The sequence below is a fragment of the Pavona decussata genome, unplaced genomic scaffold (genome assembly GCF_977016875.1).
Source record: "Pavona decussata unplaced genomic scaffold, jaPavDecu1.1 SCAFFOLD_38, whole genome shotgun sequence".
Lineage (NCBI taxonomy): Eukaryota > Metazoa > Cnidaria > Anthozoa > Scleractinia > Agariciidae > Pavona > Pavona decussata.
The window spans coordinates 1,591,948-1,617,908 of NW_028145460.1; the positions used below are offsets into that span (position 1 = coordinate 1,591,948).

Genomic DNA, 25,961 nt, shown 5'->3' on the forward strand with positions numbered 1-25,961 from the left:
CATTATATCGTTCAATATGCGAACTAAAAAAAGGCCAGCCTGACAGAGCATTTTCGTAAAATCAACAACAGTTAGTAACTTCGAGGAATAAAATTCAGTTTCCTTAAACTTTCTGCGAAAGCATCCAAACAGATCATACCGTGTTAGCTTACACAAATGCGTGTTTAAAAGAGCACCAAACAATATGGGAACACGTACAGGACTAAGGGCTAAGGGGTTGCACCTTACATAGGCCATGGGTCTCGTTGTCCCGTATTGTGCAATACCCTTTGGATCACTCGTTTTGTTTTCTGTACTTCCGTTTCGTTTTTTGTATTTTTTTATGTGTCCAATAAAGCTGATACAATAAAATAAAAAATTAATAAAAAAGCCTTCATATGGTGGTTGCCATACTAATAAGAAATGATGTCATATTAAGAACTGAATGTTCTCAATACACTCTGAATATTAAGCGCCTTTAATGAAGTCAGGCTTCAGTTTAAGGCGGGGGTCTACACGAAAGCCGTTTTCACGCCGCTTAAAATCGGTTCAACGGAAATATCTCGTTCGCGTTTCAAGCAATACAAAAACCCTATGCTCATTACACAAATCAATGTTTTGGGGTGTTTTGTAAATGTTTCGGTGATTTTTAGGTATATTTGGGAGGAGAAAGTTTTTCTCAAAAGAGTAGTAAAATTAAGAGAAATAAGAAATATTGAAGATTTAGTGAAGTTTTAAAATTAGAATTTGTAGTTAATAATTAATAGACGGATACCAAGTTAGTCCACTAGCAACCTGGGGTGCTCTTGCGTGGGTATCGACTGTCTGTTAGTGTTCCAAAAATCATTTTCTTTCTTCTATCCCTTCCTTAAACCTCTGAAAATTCCATCCAAATTCGGGTGTACCCCCACCTTAAAATTTAAAAGTACCCTTACACAATCCGACACGTACTGATTAGAACACTAGTTCCGAGAGAAAATGACCAAGTTCAGTTCAGTTAATGGGCTTAAGTCAATCTGAGACGTTTCCGTTCAAGTTATGTCTTCAGTGTTCTTCAAACTTTAGAGCAAAATAAAAACAGTTGCTACGGCACAAGGTATAAGGCCACAAGTAATCCTGCGAAAATTTTGATTTAGAGTCCGCCGAGAAAGTCTTGTTTACATGTGACACTGAGCCCGGACACTGACTAAAACCAGGAGCTTATGCTAAAACACAGCTCAGACCCGGTTCAGATACTTTTTAAATATTTTTGTAGGCAACGAGAAAGTATTGGAAATCCGTTATTAAAGCCACCGCCTGGGAGGATTAACAAGGGTTTTTAGATAATACGACAAAAATGGGCAAGAAAAGTACTGTAAAAGTTTGTGAGGTGGCCCTAGTAAGACCCTATAATATGTGAAGGCGGAGCTCCTCTGCTTTCTACTGGAGTTTCTCGCAGTCTATTTCGCGGTTTTGAGCCAGGGCATGGTGTTCCCAACAATGGCAAAATAAAGATCGTCACCAGCTTTTCTGTAATAAAACTATGTTTTGTTATCAATATGTTGAATAATAAAACAATTTTACTACTGGAATATCCCCTGAATTTTTGTCAACTCGGCCTACGGCCTCTTGGGCGATATTCTGTGTGATTTCGCAGGAGTTAGGGTTAGGGTCCCTCAATTCCCCCCCCCCCCCCCCTCACCTTACCCAACTACCCTCACGCGGAGGGAAGCGAAAAACAAGGGCAATTTTCGCGCGCGTTCGTGAGGTTGGCTCCCTCGTAGTAGTCTATCCCCTATCTTGAATAATCGCCCCACTTCGGTGACAATAATTGCCTCCCTCGAACAATCTTCCCCTCTTCTTTGCTCCGTTGCTTTAACCTGTCAGTTGCCGGGCTGGAGATAGAGAAGTTATAGTATTTTACAGATATTGTAACAGCGTGGTCTCGCCGACCTGTTGACAGATCCAGTATTCCCCTTCGCGACAAACTTGGATTGGATGATGGTGAACCGGGGGACCGCAAAAGATACTGACATCGAAAGCCCATTTTCAGTTAACCAAGCAATTATGCATTCATACATTGCTTATCAAATAGAAGAAAGATCCTCGCAGTTACTACGCAACTTAAGCAGTTGCGAAAAGAAAGCCTGAAAAAAATTCAGGCTTGAACGGGATTCGAACCCATGACCTCTGCGATGTCGGTATTGGACGCGTAAACGCGTTTTCGACGCTTTAGACTTTTAAGCGTTTTTGCTGCGAAGATCTCTCTTCTATTTGATATTTCATGCGCAGTTCAAAATATGATTCATATATTTACATTTATATATACAGTACATTGTTTTATATGTCTGTTATCATGTCATTGTGTCATTCAGGATTGTGCTCGTCACGCAATCGTTGTGTGACAAGCGCAAGAAACCATTGCGTGATTGAGAATCGGGGCAAAACAATGGGTGCGACGTCTTCTTCTCCGACACCTGCACTTCCATCCTCAAGAACGGTAATTGTTACTGGAGGAAATACAGGAATTGGATATGAGACCGCTAAAGCTATTGCTCAGATGGGAGCCAGGGTTATTATCGCTTGTCGCTCGGAGGAAAGAGCGAAGGAGGTAAGCAAAGTAATAAGTTGCGGATGGTCGGTCGTAGCGTCAAATCAGTTTACCTGGTTTGAAGAAGTCGCGAACAGTGTTTTTATAATCTTAACAAGCAATATTGCGACTATCCTTAGATCAGGGACAACGATTGTTCATGAGTGATGGTCGCTACGCTCACTGCTCTCACGGTACATTTAAAATTTTTATGTACTAATTATAAATATGCACAAAAGAATCGACAAATCTGGGACATCTGGACAAGAGAGCACCTTAAAATGAGTAAGGTTTGAAAGTTTTGTCTGTTAAAATAGCAAAACCCGGAGCAAAAGTATAGTTCCATGAATTCAGGAAGTTTGCAGCCGTTTGTAGAAACGGGCAAACTTTGCCCGTTTCCGTAAAAAACGTCTATAAAATTTTCATACTCTATAAGGAACTTAATATCTTCGCTTTTTGAAAAGAGAAAAATATTCAATTCAATTTATTGCTTCCATCACTAATACATTGTTGTTCATGATAACTATACAATACTAAATAAAACAGTGATGAGGGAGTCTATAGAAAAGCAAAAAAATGCTTGAAGTTATAGATTCCTTTAAAAACTTTGCCTTTATACTTATTTTAAGGTGCTCTTTCCAGCTGTGTCATTAGTTTTGCGTTGCCGGGCCTTCAAAAAATATTTAAATTTCCGTGACAAGGGATGAAACTTAATCCATCATAAACAAACAGCGAGGATAAATAGAGTTTGAGTTTGAAAATGTATGCATGGGCAATAATACAAGGTTGGTAAACGCAAATTTTGTCGAGTCACTAAATTCGATTATAAACGATCCTGTTAATTCTCATAGGTATACCAAACCTAGTAAATTTATTAGCGATTCTAAAAAAAATAATTTTGAAGCGACTCAGTGCTGATCAGCTATTAAATTAAAATAACAATTTATTCAAAAATCGTTTCATGCAAAAATTTAACATGAGTTTTGAAAGAGGTTAGCCCATTGGACTGACTGTCGTCCTTGTTAAATATTTAAGGCCACTGAAAAGATGCAGAAAGAATACAACCAAAAAATCAAGAACAGAGACCCAAGTGCTGTAGAGGCTGAGAAAAAACAAGAAGAGGATGGGGAGCTGGACTCTACTCACCAGCTCCTTGTAGAGTATATGCATCTGGACCTGAGCTCTCTCAGTTCAACTGTGGAATTTATGAAGGCATTCAAACAGACTGGGTATCCCCTGCATGTGCTGATATGTAATGCTGGCATAGCATTTGTAAATCAAGGTGGGTTTGCATGTCAAGCGGTTGAGTGTTTTTTTTCCATCAGCCCCAGTAGGCCATTTCTGAGTTGCTTTGAACCTCATTATGAAAGCGAGGCTAAGTGCAAAGTTTTTATGTAAATTAGTTTTCATTCATATGCAAACAAAAATAATTTTCATATGAAAAGTTTTGTACTTAGCCTCACTTTCATAATGAGGTTCACAGTAACTCGGAAATGGCCTATTTTATGTCAATCCTCTGAGCCGTGCATTCTCCTCCCCAGAACCTCCTGTCCCTCTTGAGGCGGCTCTGGCAACGGCAATTCTAAACAGTGGTGAAGGGAGTCTGAAACTTCCTGGTGTCTGGTTCCACACCTTTCCTTGGCAAATTTCTTGTCACTATTTGTACCATAATATACCATGTTTCTTTTCCTACCAATCTCTCCTGTTTGCCAGACCTGCTCTTTCCCACCCCCTACAATTCCTTTTTAACATATTTATTTGTCATTAAATTTATAGCTTTGACAGGGGATGGATTTGAAACACATTTTCAGGTACAGTTTTGTCTTAAATTAGATGCAGGAGTCCATAAGATTATGAATCAATTAGTCAGTTGATCAGTCTTTAATCAGTCAGTCAGTCACGAGCCAGTCAATAATTTGGTCAAGCAGTCTGCAGCCAGCCAGTCAGTCAATCAGTCATGAGCCAGTCAATCATTTTGTCAATCTGTCAGCCAGTCAGTCAGTCAGTCAGCCAGCAAGTTAGTCAGTCAGCCAACCAGCCAGTCAGTCCGTTAGTCAGTCATGAGCCAGTTAATCATTTTGTCATGCAGTCTGCCATCAGTCAGTCAGTCAATCAGTCAGTCAGTCAGTCAGTCAGCCAATCAGTTAGTCAGTGATATCAATCATTTTGTCAGTCAGTCAAAAAGCCAGTAAGCCACTCAGCCAGCCAGTCAGGTCAGTCATGAGCCAGTCAATCAATAATCAATCAATCAGCCAGCTACACTGTAGTCAGTCAGTCAATAAGTCAGTGAGCCAGCCAGTCAATCATTTTGTCAGTCAGCCAGCCAGTCATAAGCCAGTCAGTCAGTCAGTCAGTGAGCCAGCCAGCCAGTCAGTCAGTCAGTCATGAGCCAGTCAATCATTTTGTCAGTCAGTCTGCCATCAGTCAGCCAATCAGTTAGTCAGTGACAATTGAGCCAGTCAATCATTTTGTCAGTCAGTCAATGTCAGTCAGCCAGTCAGTTGGTTAGCTAGTCATTTAGTCAGTCAGTCAACCATTTTTCCAGTCAGTCTGTGGCCAGTCAGTCAGTCAGTCATATTTACCAGTCAATTATTTTGTCAGTCAGTCAGACATAGTTATATCAAACCATTCAGTTCATGTCAGTGAACCATTACTAACCAATAACAGCTATTGAATGAAACTGATGATTCGTTCATTAAACATTATTTATCTGTGTTGACTGAGCCAATAAAAATTAATATTACACTACCTTTTGATTTAACCCTGCCTTCCTTAATTCATGCAAGAAAATTTGACAGCTGTGATAACTTTTTTTGCAGGTGAATTACCTGAGTCATCTCCTTTTAGTACTCAACTTGCTTCCCGTGATGAAGCAGTCTGTTCCAGATGTCAGGGTGGTTTTTGTTTCAAGCCAGATGGAGAAGTGGGCGGGTGACTTCAACCTGGATAACATTCAAGGTCAACAGAGCTTTGACAGGACAAAGTTTTATTCAAATTCAAAACTTTACATGGTGAGTGAGAGTCAGTTTTGAACTGTTCTGTAAGTCACGATATTTAGAGGAACTGTGAGGAGTGGCAGCTCTTAAATTCTCTCAGGGATAGACGAGGAGAACTGAAACATGCAGAGCAGCAGAATAATATTGGACTCCTATTCCAAGAAGTAAATTATTGTCCATGAAGGTACAAACTTTCATCTGGATTTTCTTGCATTTTCCTTCAGTGAAAGTTCTTAAATTAAAACTGGCACAGAGTTTAAAATAACTTGCTCTAATTATCATGCAATTCTGACAAACATTTATAAGACAAGAAAATTAAATATCAATACACCCTGACAAACGCCCCAGTTTGAGTAGTTTTAACCTAAGACTCACAGGCCTTATATTCCTGAGATGGTTTGAGAACACAGTTTTGTTCTTGGTTATTACATTTTGGGTGATTTCAATGGAATGGTACATGTACAAAGAAAACAAGAGAAAACTGGTTTTCGATATGTAACAATTAGCATGCACCATAAGTGATGAACCCTATGAAGCCACCTTAAGTGCTTGTAGTCTAATTTTCTCATTTAAGCTTTGTTTTCCTCCTAGATTATGGTGATGTACTATCTTCACAGATGTTTAGCTTCTAAAGAAATGACCTTCTGTGCACTTCACCCAGGAGTGGTAATAACATACACATTAATTTATCAAAAAATCTCTTGAAAAGATAAATCAAGCAGCAATGATATTGAAAGTACCTAGAAAAAGAAATTACAAGAAAAGAATTATCACCCTTCTGAGTCAAAAGCCTGAATTACCAGTAGCTTGGAAATATGAAATTTATTTGCATTTATTGTATCCTCCTCCTCCTCATCATCATCATCATCATTGTCATCGTCATCATCATCGTCATCATCATCGTCGTCGTCATCATCATCATCATCATCGCCATCATCATCTTTGTCGTCATCATCATAATCATCGTCATCATCATCATCGTCATCGTCATCATCATCGTCATCATCATCATCATCATCTCCTCATCTTCATCACCACTACCATCTTTGCCATCCTTATCATTGTCATCATCAACATCGCCATCATTGCTATCATTAGAATAATCATCATCGTCAGTAATTAACTGATGAGCAATCATCACACATCGTCATTGTGCTGTCGTTATCACAACCATAACTACTGGTCATTGCTCTGGCCATCAGCGGATTATTCTCCAAAACGACTTGCTCTAAGGTCTCTTCACTTCACATCATCATTAAGAGTAATGAAACATTCAGTTTATCTAATTTGACATGTTTCTTTTTTCTACAACAGGTTTCTACAGAAATAACAAGAAATTTTCAGGACTTCACTTCAATGAATCTTGGCTTTAGGATATATAAAGCCTTGGGTATGGCCAAAACACCACAGGAAGGAGCCAAGACAACTATCAACTGTGCAGTTAATCCAGAGCTTGCTGGGGTCAGTGGTACTTATTACATCAACTGCAGATCAACTCAGCCCTCACAACTAGCAAGGTAGGCAGACATGATGTTGCTTGAACGAAGCAAATAACAGGCATGGTAACTTTTTTACCGCTTATCAAAAAATGTATTCACTTGATTTCAACATCTTTGACAGATGATGGAGTTGTCTGGGTACAAAATGCAGCTGAACCTCGATTATCCAGAACTTGAAAATTCAGACTCTTCTCTTTGGTCCCAAAACCTTGGAACCTCCTGTAAGTGGACACTCTCGGGACTAAGCAGAGTGTCGGTTTACAGGCGGTTGAAAAATTTAAAGTACCATAGGTGTAAGGGTGTGTTAGTCATGTCGCACCTTCTAAAACACATTTTCCATTATCAGAAGCATCAAGAATGAACCATTTTATTTCCATTTCAGGAATGAAAAAGAGCAAGAAAAGCTGTGGAACTACTCAATAGAATGCTTAAAGGGATTCATAGACGAGAACATTTTGTCAGAGTTTGGTTTAAATGTTACCAGCTTAGAAGACCAGCAGCTCAGTGCTAAAGACTAAGAAAATTCCCATAACAAAAACAAAAACAGCTAACAACAACAACAAAAACAGCAACAAAAAAACAAAAGATAACAAATAAACAAAAAACCAATCACTTGACCCTTAATTCTGATTGTAATCTAAATTTTAATTTTGTTTTGAAGGATTTATTTTTAATAAGCAGTCAACCTTTTACAATTCAAGTCATTGTATTTTTAAGAACTGGAAAAGTTCTTGTCAAGAATGAAACTAATTAAAAATCATTTGAAATCATGCTAATCAAAGTGAATGCTTGGCTTTGATAAAATCCCTGAAAGGTTTTAATATGTAATATTAAAAATTATAAAAATACAAATTCTTGAAAGTATCTTTGGTTTTCCCCCAAACAACTGTCTTTGACAGCATATTGACCTGCATATATTAACCTCTGGATCATCAGATTACTGATAGCTTGTAACATAATAATTATATTATGTATTAACATCTGGATCTTCAGACAATCATGTCAGCACATGAGAAGTAACAGTCTGATGCCTTAAACTTTCCACCATTTTCAAAAAAAAAGTTTATTTGAAACAGTATTTCATTGTTAAGACTTGTTTTTAGTACTATTAGCCAGTACATTTCAATGAAAATTGTATTTCAAATATAATTTTTTTTATAAGAAGTTTCTAAAAAATCTACAAAGTATTCAATATTGTAGGGAATGGAACCTTTTAGAACAGTCTTTCAAATACATAAAATCGTTTTTAATTTTTAAGCAACGTATCAAAGAGCGCGTTTTTAGCTAGTTTTTAATTCTTATTTCTTATTTTTATTTCTTACCGCCGACTTTGTATTTTCTACTTTTAAATAATTGTAATTTTTAAAATAATTGTAAGTTTTAAATCATTTCTCAATCTACAGGGCCCCACTGAATATCACTTTCGTGATGTGGGCTCCCTGTATAAAGATTGTTATTATTATATTATTATTATATTGTAACCGGTGAACTTGCCTAACAAAAAAAGTATTGTAGTCATTGGTACAAGCTTCCTTTCATGGCAATGACTAACACACAGTCAACTCCCTTTATTGCGGACACCCTCGTGAGCATGAGTTAGTGTCCTCAATAGCGAAAGTCCGTAATAGTGGGAATTTGTTTCAGCCAATTGTCTGTAGTTTAGTTTTGCCGGGGATTTAGCTGCTGTCCGTATTATCAGAGCGTCCATAATAGCGAGGTGTCCGCAAGGTGAGAGTTGACTATAAATTAATAAAATTCATTTCAGCTGAATGTAGGTACGATTTAAGTTAAATTACCGGTATTGTAATAATTATACTTGCTTTATAAAACCACTTTCATTTGTCAAAGTCCTACAAAAATGCAAGCTTCTTAGCTTAATAATGGTATAATATTATAATAAAATTACATGAATGCACTTGTAATAAATTATTAAAATATTCGTTATAACCAAAATGTTGTTTTTGAAGCGCTTTTTTCACCCTTTTTTTCATCAACTTCCAGATTCACCAACTAGATCATAAAACAAAGCAACAACCCTGACAAAAAGACACTGAAAAGTCCGATGAAAGAAAAAATTAATAAGTATTACAGGTACTACACCTTTGAATAACATGTGTACTCTGAACTTCAACACCCAAGTAACAAAGCGTCTTTCACTGACATCAATCATAATTATGGCGACATCCAACTGGCCACAAAAATACAGAAAACCAACCAATGCAAGTGGATCGAAATCCACCAATCACAGCATTTGAGCAATGCCTTTTGACCCTGTTGAGCCAAATGTCCTTCTTTTCTAAGAGGTCTGTTGCACTGATTGACAGCAGTGAAAAACATAATGGTTGTTTGGGTCTTGAACATTAGGGTCCACATTTTATTGCAGCAAGATAAAGTAACTGCTACTAAGGAATGCTAGTTACACAGTGGCAGCTTGTTTTGTCCGTTGCTGAGTACAGTAAAGAGCACCTGTCCAGAAACTATAAAATGTTCAAAAAGTAATTTAATTAATAAGCTTTCTACCACCTGTCTTTAGCTGGTCATTGTTTACGTTTTACCTCATTAGCTTACATCAAACATCATGCTACAGTCGAGTCCTGATAACTCGAATCCTCGCTAACTTGAACCTCACGCTAACTCGAACCAATTTTTCTTTCCCTTCAGGTAATCTTCTAATATATAACTTTACCCTCGGTAACTCAAACTCCTGATAACACGAACTTTCTTCAATTTCCCTTGAAGGTTGGAGTTGTCGGGAGTTGACTGTACAAGCAAATGAAGCCATAAACTATAAGAGCATGTCACACTTGGTAACCAGGGTGAATATAAGTCCATCCAAAATGTTGAATATTCTCGGAGAAATCCGTTTTCAAAAGCTGTGAAATTTACAAAGAAAGCAAGACTAACTGCCACCTTGTAAAATCTCAATACTTTGAAAGTTTGTTTCTTGTTAAAACTATTATTTTAATATACCATGCTCAAACTTCAGAAAATTCTAAGTTTGCCAATTTATAGAGCGCATATATTTGTAGCTAGTTTGGTCATTGCTAATATGATTGCTTTGCCTAATGTATGCTTTAATAAGGCTAAGATAATGTAGTTCCATATATATATATATATATATATTTTTTTTTTTTTTTTGGGGGGGGGGGGGACCTAATTAAGGCTTCAAGAATTCACTAAATTAGCTAATGACAAAATGACCAAACATTTTAAAGGATTAAGTAACAAGCTACACTGGTCAGAATTTCCAAAGGGGGGCCACAGAAAATTTGGTACTGGTAATAATGAGATTTTGTGAAATGCATCTGCATGATTTTTATGTAAACTATTATGCACTGGCTGACTTGATTTTCATGCAAACAAGTTGATTGAAATGTAGTTGTTTCATTCAACTAATTAAAAACAAACTTTACATTAAACAATAACAATTAACAACAGATGTCTTGACAAAATAACAGTGTACCACCGATGCAACTACAGTAGTAAGAATACAACAGAGTCACAGCTTGGCTTGTTTTACTTGCCAATGAATTTGCTTGTTCAGAACAACCAAGCTTGTCACTGGCTAATGACAGCAGCATTTCTTTATTCTGCTCCACCAGAATTTCCAAAGTTTGCGGGACTGTTTGTTGAATGCCAAGAACCACACAGTAGTCAGAGCAAAAAATGCTGAGCTCAGTGTTGACACAATGAAGGTTGCTGCAAAGGTGTGCTTTTCGTAAGCTGCGGAATAATAATAGATTGTTAACCCTTTGAGTCATAAATTGAAGGGCTGGGAGCATAATGGACCTAAATCCATTTCAGATCGCATTTTGCTGTTTTAGCTCAGATTCACCAGAGTTTTTGCATGTGGCCCAGGAAGCACAAAGCAACGGATAAAACATTGGAGCAATGTTTTATCCGCAAATTCAGAGCAACTCACATGGAATACATTTAGGTTGGTTATACTCTCAGCCCTTCAATAACGACCTGTATCTTGTCTTCACTTGTAACATTACTGTACATGATCAAACACCAGGCCATTGGATCTACAATAAAGGGAGTGACTGGCAAAGGCTTTCATGCAAAGAAAAATAGACTTCTTTGGGTCCTGTTTAAGCCAAAGGGGGCATTTTTGGGTTTAACAATTTGGTCTCATTTGTACCCGGAATGTCTTTTCATTCTGATGTATAAATATCATCAAACCACAAGGGAAACCTAAGAACATACTGGCCAAGATTAACAACTCTCCCGGATTTTCTACGAAACACATATATTTCTCGGATAAGGACGATAAACCGTAGGCCCCGTCTCACAATCCTTGTTTGTAAATAACTCTGTGGGACGTTAAAGAACCCACTCACTGTTCGCAAAGAATAGGGGATGTAGATCCCGGTAATGTGGTCTGGTCTTTGTGCGTATATTATCATGGTTGGGTGGGAAAATGCTCTGAGACATTAGCTGCATTAAGCTACTCTACAATCCGAGGGTAAATAAAGATTGATGATGATGATGATGATGATGCAGGAAAGTCAGGTGGTGCAATTTTGTTCTGGGTAGGGGAGGGGAGAGGAGTCAATTTGGTCCATTGGTTGGGGGCAGGCTTTTAGCTAGAAAACGAAAGTTGGGCATCCCGAGGGGCATATTTGTTGAAAACGTTTTGAAGGACCAAGTGAATTTTAAATAAATAATTTTTCCAAATATTGTGTGTCCAAAGGCTGCCTGAATGCCCTTCTGTCTAAAGCTTTGGTTGGGGGAGATGAGTGGTTTGATAATGGGCAATTGGGGATGGGCATGGCAAATATGCAAGAAAAGATCTTGGTCCATATATACTTCATTGGCATCTTCAAAGGTAGACATCGCTGTCCTGGATTAAAGTAAAAATCTCCCTGTTGCTTGTGAATTGCTACTGACATAAAACTGGCACTAATATTGCTGACACTTATAGGGGCCTCGGATTAATAAACTAAGACCTTGAATGGAAGACAGGGTATTATTTGGTTTTCTAAGGGAAACTACTACCCCTATAACACCCTAAAAAAGGCAAAACATTTGAAAAATGGCAAAACATTTGTTGTCATTAAGAACGTTAGAGTGATTCTTTAGGACCCTCAATAAGATTTTCAGGCTTTCCAAAAGTTGAATCCATAGTGCTTGCTAAAACTGGACAAGTTTGGAGCATTTTCTGACTTTTTAGTCAAAAATTAGCTAAATATTACTATAGATATGCCTTTCTTGCAACAAATCCTTCAAAATAGTATAATATTTTAATTTGTCTATTAAAGTATAATGCACATGCAGTTAAGGTTACTTAAATTCACACTACACTAGTTATTCACTCTGGTACAAAAAATGTTTGACTGTGAACTACTTACTTTTAGGACAATGATCTGGAGGAAAAAAAACTAGACAACCAAAATACTGCTTGATATAATGGTCAAGTAGTTTTGAGTGCTGCTGTAATACGCAAAGTGGAGCATATGTAAGAGCCATTATAACAGCATATGCACACATAAGAAACACCAGTCGTTTAACAACTTTGTTCATCTTCTTCTTCCGCAATTTAGCTTGTTCACCAACAACTGTGGGGACATTACGAAGCTGAAATAATAAAAAGACTGACATAAATAATGACCCAATAGATAAGCAAACATTTAAAAATTTACTGTATTTGTCTAAACTACAATATAATGGTCTGAGAAGAATGTTCAAGGGGGAAAGATCTCAAAAGATACCAAGGAGTACAAAACACTGCAAGTTTGACTCAAAGTAAGACAGGTTTCCTTTAACCCTTTAAGCCCCAATAGTGCCATATGGCACAAGATGCAATTACATGCTCAATATTCAGTCAATTGGCGTGAAATTCCCACAACTAAGAGATCTTGGAAAGATCTGCACATGGAAGGCATAATATGATGCCCCCCTCCTATACAAGACTTGATTTACCACCCCTGCAACTTTTGGAACTTTTTATCTTTGTACTTTTTAGGCCAAGTTAATATCTGACAACAACCAAATTATGCACTGAGAGCTGTAAATTAGGCTATAGTTTAGGGACATACCCAATCTTTACATTTAAGGAACAGAAAAATTTTAAACGTTTTTATTTTTTCATTTTGGGCACTTGTCAATTCAATCTGTGATCTCCTCCGTTTCTTTTGGTGTGATTTATAGCATACCCCAGAAAATACATGTACCTTTCAAATGGTATATCACATGTGGTCTCCTGCTTCATAGTTACCGATTTAAAAAAAATTTGGCATTTCCCTTGGGGCTTAAAGGGTTAATTTGTACCATGTTTTAGGAAATGCTTGTTTTTAAATTAAAAGTGTAACATGGTAAATTCTTTGATCTGTTTGTTTATGCACTGTTGGTACTTTAGTCAAGCAGTGCATCATGATACTATACCTTTCAACTTTTTCTAAGACAAATGCGTGAGATTTTTGTCTTGTCATTAATATTACCGGGATTTCCGAAAATGTCCAAGCCACTTCTGAACATTTCCAATGATTTTCCAAAGACTTCTGAACATTGATGAAATCCGAAGATGTTCCGACAAACTTTAGATTTGAATGGATTGTAGACATTTGCGATTGTTGTGATACAGTTAGGACACAAACTCAACATTAAGCGCCTTTTTGGGGGAAATTGAATTGAATTTTTGTTATTAAACATATGCTAAGAAACAACTTAAGTCCAGATTTATTAATCAGGCATGAAAAATTGTCCTTGATGTGTGAGAATGACATCTTTAGTCTGCAGGCATGAGAGTTGGCAGGTATATGAATTACCCTCAGATATTATTTGAAAATAATGGCCAAGTGCTTGACCTCTGATGTCACAGGAGTTGCGGATCCAAACCTTCAGGTGAGTGGGGGCCCCACTCTTTAACGCTTGACTGTTCTCTCTTTGTGAAATGAAATACCTCAGGGCCTTGGCTCTATGGGCCATGGTTTTGGTCTAAAAAGTGAGGGAGGGGGGGGGGGAGAGGCAGGTCCCTCTCCCTGTGTGGGGGTCTTGGGTGAATATGTCACAATATATATCAAGGTAAAAATGTCAAAGGCACAAAAATGAAAGCTTACCACAAACAGCTTGTAAACAACTACTAATAAGAAGGTACAGCCAACTCCTTGTGCCAGTTCTGGTATGAACGTTGATGTGAAGAACCCTACTTCGCCATTAGGAAAGCACATTCGCATGAACATAACATCATAGGATGCAGTCTTAGAGCCCAGTACAATGCCAACAGGAATACATGGTAGCAACCAGCAAATTAAGGAGCACACGACATGCGCGACTTTGTACTTTTTACCCTGAAGGCTGACAAGGCTATCAGAATAAACCATCTGGAAGACATACATGTAAATAAATGTTGTATCAATTTATTAGCAGACCTGTATGAAGATAAATGTTTTAGACAGGCCATAGGCAACATGTGGCCAACATGGTAGGCACCCCAGGGGGAGTAGGGACATGTATTTTAGTGATGGAGAGGCATGAGAGAGGGCACATTTTAGACCTCAAAGTATCCACCGGCCTAAAACCAAATCCAAAATAGGTCCTATTTTCTCTCTAGTGACGTAACAAATAAATCAGCCAAATTGCAAGATAGTTCATAATGTGCAGTTCCTGAAAATATCCAATATTCCTCCCACGGAAGGTTTTTTTTTGCACCCCCTGTCCCACTAGGAAATTCCAAATTTAGCTTCATACTTTGCTTCTATAATTTTCAATTGACTTTTAAGACCCCCCTCCCCCTAGCAACTTCCGATGACCTTCCGTGGGGTGGGTATGGATTTTTTCTGGAACAGCACAATTGAATATTTGATATTTAAATAATAAAATATTATAAGTGCTAAGCACTGAATGAAATAAACACAGATGTACCTGAACCAAATTGATGGTGTAAACTAAAAACCACAGTGACAATGCTCCTGTGCAGTAATGAATCAAAATTCCCTGGGCAGTACAAAATGTTGTGGGGTTTGCATGAGCCATGGAGAATAATCTGCTGGTGCAGAATGCCTTTTCTCTTCCCATCCCATTAGCTACTGCAATGAGGAAAGCTAAAGAGAATATTAGAGATAATAATTTATAGCTTAATAATGATACAGCCTCAAGTCCAGCAATGCATTTAATAGTACATTATAATACTATCATTGAACTGCATCCACCATAAGGGGTGTATATCACTTTTTTGGCCAAGGTATTAATACAAACACTGCTCCAAACTTATGGATCCAGCTCATATGCATGCTGTTGATGGGACGATGTAAAACACAACTGCTGGGTCGAACTCAACGATTTAATAGAGATGTTTGCACAGGCCACACTTGTTAAAACCTACATTTCATTTTATAATAACCAATTCATTTAATGTGGCATATGGCAATGCCAACTGTCAATCAGGATCATCATGATGAAACTTTAACTGGAAATGGTAATATGAGATACACAACTTCTTCAGGGCTGTCAACTCTCCCGGATAATCCGGGAGTCTCCAGATTTTGAAGCGTATCTCCCGGTCTCAAGATTTATGTCTGTAATCTCCATATTTTGAGCCGTATCTTCTTGTCTCCAAATTTCTGTCTGTAATCTCCCGGATAATTGACGAAATTTGCTCTTTGTCGTAGACTCGATTTTCTGACAAGAAGATCAGAAATATTTAGCGTTGATTCTTGTATGTTTAATTTCCTCCCTCCCCCTCCCCCCCTACTGAACCCGTGAATTCAGCCTCGATATGACGCCTCTGTTAGGCACTTGGTTATTGCTGGCCGGGGACTGAGTCATATTCTCCATATTTGAAGACGTGTGAGGTTGACAGGCCTGCTTCTTGGGAGCAGGGTGGGAACATGCATTGTAATAATATTTTGTACACTATAAAACGCTGATCTGTTAAGCCAAAATTGCTACGATTGGTGACTTCTTTTTACTAGCTGGCCTTTTTGGTGAAGTGAAATTGATAGATTTTCAGCCTTCAGACAAAAATGAAATACAGATAAACTGGGCAAGTCTGTAGTGGTTTTTTTTTCTTCTTCTGAAGAAAGGCATACATGGCCTCCTTTGTAAGGCCATATTGCCCGTTGCTACTGTTGGTCGTGTTTTGTTTCACTGATTTTGTGTCTAGATACAACCAACTGAAGAAAGAAAATTATGACCATTCATACTTACAGATGGCAGCAGAAAGGCCTTGAATGTACAATGGGATAATATGAGGAAATGTCCGCCTACCAACAAAGTGAAACGAAATTAAAAAGGAAATGACAATGTTTTTATCAAAGAGTAGAAAATTTATCATGGTTTGCACGCGTTGACCTGAAATGTTTATTTTCAGCCTCACAGTTCTCACAGTAATCAGCCACTAATGGTTACAGTATTTAGTATACACTTTGGTTAGCCATGACTTTTGAATAGCTAAAATATGTGAGAATTGAAGAAAAGAACAAGGTATCTGCATAATTATGTCAATTCCCAAAAGATTTCAAGAATTATAAATAAATTGTTTTCTTGTTTTCTTACATTGAGTTTTTCTATCTATGTCATACTTGACAGCTTGATATTCTGCACGATTTAGCAGTAATTGCTAAATTGCTATTCTGTTAATTCGCATGGAATAACACTTCCTGATACTTAGCCAATGAGTTGTTAGGTTGAGTTGGCTAAATCAGGAAATATTCCATAAGACTGAGGAGAATAATGATTATTGTTATAAATTGTTCACATGAAATTATACCCAGAAAAGCTGGAGACAATTTTATTTTGCCATTTTTCGCCCCAACACACAAAAATTATTAAATATATATGCAGGATATCTGTTGACTGCAGCACCGAATATTCAGTGCACCATGACCAGTTATTTGGGCAATGTTACAATGCGTTGAATAATAATAATAATAATAATAATAATAATAATAATAATAATAATAATAATAATAATAATAATAATAAGCTATATACATAAGATGCAGCACCAAAGGTGCCTGGCTTTAACAGAATGGGTATGGATTTTACAGACCAGATCTGAAAACAGGTATGAACAACGTTTTAGGAGTCAGCTCTGAAAATTAAAGGGGCATTGGAAAATGACATACAAATTTTGTTCTGAAATAGGATAGTCCAAGTCATGCACACCCCTGCAAAAACTTACACGCTGGGGATTGTATGTGAAAAAATTGTTCACTGGTTATATGGCTTGTACTAACAGTGGATTCTAGTGCGATAATTAACTCACAGTTGTTTGATTCTGATCCAAGTTGCCAAAATGATGACAAAGCCCAGCAAGCTTATGGAGAGGGAAAAGTTATCTACCACCTTAAGAGCAGAGTCTTCATCACGGGAAAACGGAGTCCATGGGCAAGAAGGCTCACACATCTTTATCTTTTCATTCCACACCAGTGGGTGGTTACATGGGCTGATAGGTGGCGGCATCAGGCTGATGAAAAAGGCAAAGTCACCATAAAGGGATTTTCTGCTCCTGTAGTTTTACGTTGGTCATGGGATTTTCAATACATAATTTTTAGATTACCAGTAGATGGCAAAATATTTTTGTTATGAAGTAAGCAGCTACTGCACTTCAGTGCTTACTATCAAAAAAATTATGCGATAAATTGAAATCACACAAAGAGTTTATAGAATTGTGTGATATCCTTTTTTTAGCTTTTCATCTTTATATTTTGTAAAGCACGCTGAGAATATGTAGCTGCACTCTAGAAGAACCTAAGTATTATTATTATTATTATTATTATTATTTATTATTATTATTAAAGTAAGGTGGGTTATAAAATCAGAGAAGTCACGGCACATATTAGATGTACAGGTGGATGTGTAGTGAATTTTGCAGCCTACAGAGAAACCTGTAGTCACTAATTATATACACTGTTATAGCAGGGGTTTTATGATTTTGAGACTAGAGGTCAGACAAACTATAACATGCTTGCAGATGCTCTTTTGGCTTGTCACGCAACCTTTCCAAGAGAGGGAGGGGGGGGGGGGGACAAACCAAAGAACCTTCGGTAGGGGATACATGGATATTTTCTGGAACAACACAATATTATAATAGAAAGCAGCACAAGAGAGAAAGGAAAGAGGACAGCAAAATGAATGCTGTTTACTTATAGACATTTGAGTGCAATCTGTCTATGGTCATTTACAACAAGAAAATAAACAAGAGGACCCAAGGTCAAAGGTGTGATCAGAAACAGTGTATAACCAACCGTTCCACTGAATCACAGAGAGAAAATTTGCCATCCCCTTCTCCCAGACTTGGAGTGTGTAAATTACTGAATCAGATATTAATTTTTGCAGTTGCTAGAATGCTGTCCAGCCAACCTCTGGAGGCCAAATGTTTGAGAAAAAATGATCAGTGAGATTTCACATTTATATTCTTTTGAAAATTCAACCAGACTCCCATCCCGGATACCCAAATCTTTATTGCTTTAAAATTTAATTAGCTTTCATACCGGACTTTGAAACTTTCGCAAAGTGAAAAAGTCCCAGGTTATTAAGCCAAAGAGCCAAACACAGTCAGCCATCTTTCAATTCTACCCAAAAGCTAAACCTGCCCAGCAGTTGAGTGAGTTTTAATTATATTTCCTGGTACATTACCTCATATTTACTTGCTTTTCCATGGGAGCTGGTAATTTATTCGCGTAAAATATAGCCGGAAGTAGCGCTATGCCCCAGATGAATGTCAGGATGACTACTACCACGAAAGCCACAACACATCGATTTTTCGCACTGTTTACGACGAGGGGCTTCTCACCGCCGGAAGATGTAAAGGAACTATCACTTTGTTCCTGTGATTGCACGTGGACTGGAGAGCTAGCCGACATTCTGCACGTAGAAGCTTGACGACAATTCTAAGACAGTCAGCGTTGAGGGAAATGCGATACGGTCGTCACAGCCTCCACTTCAATTCTGTGGTATTCTGTGGTAAGAAAAAAAAAATCGAAAAAATCTGTATGGATAAAATGCGTATGATGCAGAGGATATCACAATTTAAGATGTTCAAGAAATAACGGCAGTAAAGTGATTTAACACGGTGAAAGAAGTTGAGAGGAAGTGCCACTCAGCTGATCAAGCAATGGAAGACGCAAATCGCTGCACGAATCCAAGTGCGTTTCATTTTCGCACGCGCACCGAATCTTAGTTTTCATTGACTAACAGGCACCAGAAATCGCTCTGCAAATTACGCACATAGCGCTGTTATAAGCCACTCGCCTTACCTGTACAGCACACCTCCGTAATCTCCTGCACGTATTTTCACAGTGCTCCTTTGCCCTTGATCGATTTCCAAAGAGAGAGACTGGACTTTAGTAGGAGAGAGACATTTCATGTAGCATAAATGATGAATTAAGACAAAATCCACTTCGCGCCATATTTGAACTGCAAAGCAGAGCAAAGCAATACTCATTTTAGACTTGATTTTTTAACTTGGAGTCTTTTGAAAGTTAAAAGTAATGGTTCAAGAGTTTATGATCCTCAGATGTTTTTCATGTACAACCTTCCAAGTTCACCAAGTAAGTATTGCATATGTTTTATTTTTTTGCACGCCAAAAACAACCTAGACGTCTTCAATTCTACTTAGCTTATGTTACGTTTTAAAAAGGTTGTTGTTATAGAAGTAAGCTTATATAGCTTGTAAAAGTTTAATTAATTAAGGTTAAGAGTTATTTTTGTTGTTTTGAAATTGGAAAAATGCATTATAGCTTCCGAATGAAAGCTTAATACATTGTCTTTAGAGATAAATTATTACGGTAGCCATTTATGTCTGGGTCAATTCCAAAAGCGATCATGCCCCCCCCGGGAAAACCCCCGGGCATTTGACTTTTTTAAAAATGCCTGATCAAATTCCCCACTATATGGGCCGATTTCTAGGTCAAATGCCCCACTGGTTGGGGCTGAAAAGTCATCGTGTTGGTTTTTTTTTGTATTCGCTAGCTCTATTTATATAAAAATCAACGAAATTGATACATTCACAAATTTAAAACAATTTATTATTAAAGATAATGCATAACATCACATACGAAACTCAACAAACAGAGAGTTGAACGATATATGTACCGATACTCGCTTTTCTTTTATATTAAATGTACATGAAGTTTGCAAATACGTGTCCATTTTTCGCAAAATATTTGACTGCATGATTTGTTAAATAGTTTACGCATTGATTAAATAAACTGGATGATAATCATCTCTTGTTGCAATACAATGGGCATTTACGTTTACGTTCATCGCGCAGAATGCCTGGACATCATTAATTATTCATAACCGATGAAGCGGCAAATTCGAATGCGTGAGTGCCGTGAAATGGCCTGAATAAGAGAAGAAAGGGCCCAAATTAGCCCACTAGGGTTGATAAAACTTACTTTTCTGATTTCCTGGAGTTAGAACTTTAACTTTCACGCGCGGCTTTTTGAAGTAGAAGGTTGTATCTTCAATTTAGGCCGAAAGGTAAGTGGATATAGAAGGTGTAAGGATTCGCTTTTGCGTTTAAAAATGGACAAGAATAGGCCATTTTTTGTATGGGGGCCGTTTTCAGAAGCGATTTTCTGACAATCAAAACGGCCTTTCAAATTTTCACGCACGGCAAATGAAAGATGGGTCTTTTCTGAAACAAAACCCGTTTCAACTTTGAAAATAGGTCAACAGGAACCATTCGCCTTTTGAGTTTGAAAACTGGCTGTTGGAGTTGCGTTTGAAAATGGCGCGTCTTGGATCGAAGGGCTATTGTCATAAGCACAGGTCTGCATAACAATGGATGTCAAAACTAACAATAGCCTATTCAAGAAAACCACTTGACTGTAAAATATTCCAATTACCGCGAACTTTAAAAGTGTTCTTGTCGGCACAGCTGGTTCATTCGAAAACCTGTCGCGCAATGAACCAGGAAAGCGAAAACGTAAGCAAAAACAGCCCTATGTTTCACTTCGAACTAAACGGCGAAGCAGTTTGGAGATGGAGAGAAGTTTGTGGGCAACCCAGCAAAGCGTTTGCAATTCTACGATCAAGTATTCTGTCGCTCGGCTACCGATTAGCGCAATCTGCTCGGGAGCGCGTTGGAAGTGCGTTGTTGTGTATTACTGGTACCGTCAATAGCTTGTAGCTTTGAACGTTTCTTAGCAGAATGTTCCAGTTAAAGCTTCTCTTTTTTTTTTCACAACAAAGAGAATGGTATACGAAGGCACGCGCGCGCTAACTTTTTTCAATAATAAGTAACTCAAGATTTCCGCACGACCAGACGGCATTCAAGTTATCGTAGGTTCGAATGACTTTTTTTTTTCCCGTGGCTTAGCGGAAGGTAAGAGTTGCCCTATGCAAAAATAGTGCGAGGCTGATCAATCGGTCTTGAAAAACCCCTCGATCTGTTAGACTAATGAAAGCCAAAATACTAGTTTAAAGCACTTATTCAGCCACAGTGCGAAGGTGCGATATTAGAAAACAATAGAAAGAGCATAACTTCGTCAGGCCTTTGTCTTTTAGCTCCGCTCCGACAAGTTAATGAGCTAAACGGTATTCCCTGCGGAGCAGTGCGCGCGTAAATTTGGACCAATGACAGTCATTAAGTTTACGCTTCACCGCTAATATTACAGATCTATAAGTTTTGCCGTGCAGTAAGTAAATGTCCCAAGAACAATAGGCATTCTGCGCGATGTACCTATAAATTTAAAAGCATGCAACTTTATCACAAAAAAAAATGTAAAGCACATTCACTTCAGGAATATATATTTCTATTACAAGTAGAACTGTGAACGGTTTGTTAAAAGACAGTGATAACAAGAACAATAATAAAAAACACTATGTTATGAAACCTAGACATGCCAACAAGTCGAGCTTCGAACGCCAACCAAAGCGAGAACGAAGCTTGAGGGAACTTGGACATACCACTGAAAATGAGAAGCGAAGGGCAATATGTAACACCGCCATGCCAAAAACAATCTCAGATATATTTGTTGGAACGCTTCTCTATGGTAGTATTAAATGGCTTACATGGAATACAAATCATTTTTAAACGCGACCACTGACCAACATTTTTTCGACGGGTCAAATGCCCGATGGGTCGGGTTTCTATTTGCGTCAAATGCCCCACTATGTGGAGCCGAACAGGGGTCAAATGCCCGGGGGTTGCCCGGGGGGGGGATGATCGCGCTTGGAATTGACCGATACATTACATTGCAATTAGATAATCTTAATAGTACATGTTAATACAGAATTTAAAAGTATTTATGAAGCTTATCAAAAGTGTGCCGGTGACCCCCTACAGACTAAAAAGATAATTTTTTATTAAATTATCCCTAAAACTAAGTAGATAAATTGGTTATTCCTATACATGAAATTACTTTTTTAGTTATTCCTTTTGCATCAGGCAATGCCAAGAGTGCCCCCCACCCCCCACTGGGCTCAATCGCAGGCATTAGCATTTTTTGGAAATAAACTTGCACATGTCCCACGGCTGGGACAAACAAGCTGGTCAGATGCCAATTAAAAAAGAGGTTGATTTCTTCACTTCCAGGCTAATACTAACTATTACTCTAATAAAAGCTTATTCAACCCAAATTACTAGTAAGTCTAGTTGGATAAGTCCTATTTCTCAGTTGTGTGGCCGTCACCATTCATGCTGTGAATCTTCAATCTCATTTATGTCTCATTTACTTAATAGTTTATAACCGTTGCTGGTGACATTATCCTTGAAATGAAGCGACAGTTTACCGAGTTTACACTTGTATGCGTATTGTGAGTTGAAAATCACAAGCTCTCAAAGCCAGCCATCTGGGATGGACAATGTGGAAAAATGCCTGGCTCCCACCCAAGTGGGGTGGGGGGGGGGGGGATGGGCACTGCTAGAATATTTGACTGATGCATTGTCTCTTGAAACCTATTAGCCAGGACCTCTGTATTAAATTCTCTAGCCAGTTAAGCCAAGTTGGCTCACTGGAGACCCACAAGTTATGTAAGCTAGTGATCAATAAAAATAAATTTTGATTTTCTGTAAATACACTCTTTAAATTCACATTCAGGTAAAGAAGAGCAAAAAATGGGCTTGCAAAGTTTGTGGAGAAAAGCAGTCAGTCAAGAAGGTGTATGCACAAGGCAGTGGGCAGGACTGCCGCAGGCATGTGCAGAAACTGAATATGAAATGCAGAGAAGCTCAAATGGCAAAGGACTTGACCTTGACATATGAAGGTGATGAAAACAATGACCACTGCAAGTTTTCTGAAGACATTCCAAGTGCAACTAGTGTTGAGTTTGACAATGGCACAACTTACGAAGACGACGCAAGACTTGATACTGGAGAGAGCAAATGGAAAAAGTTTATGAATGCCACTTCCACTGATGACAATGGTAAATTTGTCTCTCTATTGATATGCAATTAACAATTCAATTTAAATAATTATACATATCTTTACTAGTTTAGCTTTAAAAATGTTTTTGTAATTTAGACACTTCTTTGACTCACTCAGTTTTCATGCTGTTTCTCGTTTGGGATCATGAAATAATATTGATAACAAACTAGTCCTGTTAGATTATACTTCAACTTCATGTTTTTAGATTTATATTATTTTCCTTTACTTGTAAAAACAAAATCAATGACTTGTACAGATCAACTGTGACACCCCTTACAGCAGAAAATTTCTTGTCCTATTGAACTGTCCTTTTGTGGAGCCATGGTGGTGTAGTGGCTAGCTGATCGAACATTCAATCAGATGGTCAGAAGATCAAAGGGTCAGTGCACAATGTCTCTTTTCTCCCAAGCATATAAATGGGTACCAATGATACTTCTGGGGGGTAACCCTGCAATGACTTAGCATCCCATCCAGGGGGGAGTAGGAATATTCCTAGTTGCTTCATGCTGCAGAAACTAGGTTAAGTGCCAGCCATGTGTGCATCTTTACCTTTAACCTTTTTTGTAGGCTTATTTGGCTGTTTTTTTTCTGCTTCTAAATGACATCTGTGAAGACAGTGACTTTAATATATTGGTTCTCTAAGCAGACAGCAGGGTTCTCACAGCACTGGCACCCAGCTAAAAAAAACAGCTACTTGGAATTTTTGGACATCCTACTTTATGGGAAAAAGGTTAAACATGTTTAATAGACCGTTGTAAACACTCATTTGCTAAGCTGCCTACTTCTTGATCCTAGCTTTCTACTCCGAAACTTAATTTGAGTACTAGATGAGACAGTGATTACCACCCACTGTTCTGGAAATGACCCAAGGGAACAGCAGAGATCGAGCCTAGTGTACTTGTGACTTGCAGCACATAAGCAAATGACTTAGCTTGATACTCAAGTCTGAGCAGAAAACTCAACTAGTTGTTAGACAAGGTTGGGGACAGAATTTCACTACTTATTTATGTTTTTCCTTAATTGCACAGATGCGGATAATTTTGATGGTTTTAACGTGACTACAGAAAGGGATGCTTTTGATAAAACTTTGTCACGAGGAAAGAGGAAGTCAGTGCGACAAGATGGGACAAAAATGTCCTCCCATCAGCAAAAGAGAATGAAAAGCAATGCCAAAGAGAACCACTGGGGCTGTGCATTAGATGCTGGAAATTCACCAAGGGGTGTGAGGCATTTTGCCAAATCATCTCCTGATATAAAAATGCAAGGTCACTCATGTGATACCTTAAAATTACATGATGCGGCATCTAAAGAGCAGGCTGTAGAAAACCAGCCTTGCGGTAGTGGTAGATTACTTCATTATGATATCAATTTGAAGTCAAATTCCCAAAATAGTCATTACAAATGCAATGTGTATTTTGCTACAGCCACCAGAGACTCTACTCCTAAAAAGATTTCAGCTGTTGTGGCAGAACATGGGAAGACATCCTCTTCCTTTACATCTGCTAGTAAATGGGCAAAATTGATGCCCGTGTCCACATCAAAAATCACATTGCCTGAACCCAAAGCTACCATCAACACCCAGACATCTTCCACATTGGGTGAATATCGTGACAACACAATGTCATTGCCTTCTCTAGCTACAGAAATTATAAGTCAAGATAAGCATCATAATAATCAAGCCAGATCTTCAATGCTTGGTGAAGATTTGTTTAAAGTAGATGATGATTTAGAGGATGAGTGGTGGAATTTGCTGTAAACATTGTTGAATGATACTCTATTGTGTTGTTTAGAGCCTTCTCAGTGAAAATGAGATTGTTTATAATACATTTCAGCCTTATAAGTGTCACCTATTTGAAAAAAAATCTGTATAGTTACCTTAATTAAGTCTGAGAAAGCAATAGATATCCAATGGCCCATCTTCTCAGGTCTGAAGTTGTGTAATTTTAAATAAAAATAAATAAATGTACAAATGTGTGCAAAAAAATGGATAACATTTTTGGAGTCAATTTTACCATAAATAAGGAGTAGATTTAAACAATTGCCAGAAGAAAGCATCCACAGCTCAAAGTGGCCAATTTCTGGAAGACACACCGGAGTCAAAGGGCCAGTTATTTGAAGAGAGTCTAACTTAGGCCGCAGCTTAAGACAATCAGTAGGCCTCCAAACCTCCAAACCTTCTAGTTACCGTCGGCAGTAGACAATGCTTAGATATGATTGTTGGCAAAATTGAAAGTGGCTTAGAATGTGGTGTCTAAACTGTCTTCTAATAACTGACCCAAAGGGTTCAAGAATGAAAGCCGCAGGTGACGCACATGACTTCAGCTTAACTCGGTTTCTTTAATATGAAACACCCAGCTGGGATTCCTGGGAATTGAGTCCATGACAGCATTACTGACAATATTTACCTAAGGAAACCGGGCGGGGGCTGGGGGTAGGGGGGGGGGGGGGGGGAGAGAAGGGAGGTCTTGAAGGCCAAAAATTGAAAGGAAAGTATGAAACAAAATATTGGAATTTCCCAGGGCTGGAGGGGTCAGAAAATAACATCCCTTTTCTTGGGGTACAATACCCCACATAAATACCATGTATGGCCCCCTAA

At 38.1% G+C, this 25,961-nt stretch overlaps 3 protein-coding genes across 3 annotated transcripts; 2 read left to right on the forward strand and 1 right to left on the reverse strand.

Moving 5' to 3' along the window:
• The first annotated feature begins 2,349 nt into the window (after positions 1-2,349).
• LOC146483528 (polyprenol dehydrogenase-like) lies at positions 2,350-7,587 on the forward strand. The gene is made up of 7 exons (XM_085105698.1): positions 2,350-2,569; positions 3,584-3,830; positions 4,325-4,359; positions 5,368-5,559; positions 6,136-6,210; positions 6,859-7,061; positions 7,426-7,587. The coding sequence occupies exons 1-7, from the start codon at positions 2,408-2,410 to the stop codon at positions 7,559-7,561; spliced, it is 1,050 nt and encodes a 349-aa protein (XP_084961824.1). The 5' UTR covers positions 2,350-2,407; the 3' UTR covers positions 7,562-7,587.
• Positions 7,588-10,187: 2,600 nt separating this feature from the next.
• On the reverse strand, positions 10,188-19,389 carry LOC146483529 (uncharacterized). Its single transcript, XM_085105686.1, has 8 exons — positions 19,247-19,389; positions 18,627-18,948; positions 17,254-17,454; positions 16,194-16,249; positions 14,910-15,088; positions 14,105-14,368; positions 12,398-12,623; positions 10,188-10,766 (listed from the first exon to the last, which is right to left on the reverse strand). The coding sequence occupies exons 2-8, from the start codon at positions 18,851-18,853 to the stop codon at positions 10,609-10,611; spliced, it is 1,311 nt and encodes a 436-aa protein (XP_084961812.1). The 5' UTR covers positions 18,854-18,948; positions 19,247-19,389; the 3' UTR covers positions 10,188-10,608.
• A 5-nt stretch (positions 19,390-19,394) lies between these two features.
• LOC146483530 (uncharacterized) lies at positions 19,395-25,781 on the forward strand. The gene is made up of 3 exons (XM_085105692.1): positions 19,395-19,540; positions 23,039-23,363; positions 24,394-25,781. The coding sequence occupies exons 1-3, from the start codon at positions 19,481-19,483 to the stop codon at positions 25,119-25,121; spliced, it is 1,113 nt and encodes a 370-aa protein (XP_084961818.1). The 5' UTR covers positions 19,395-19,480; the 3' UTR covers positions 25,122-25,781.
• Positions 25,782-25,961: the final 180 nt, after the last annotated feature.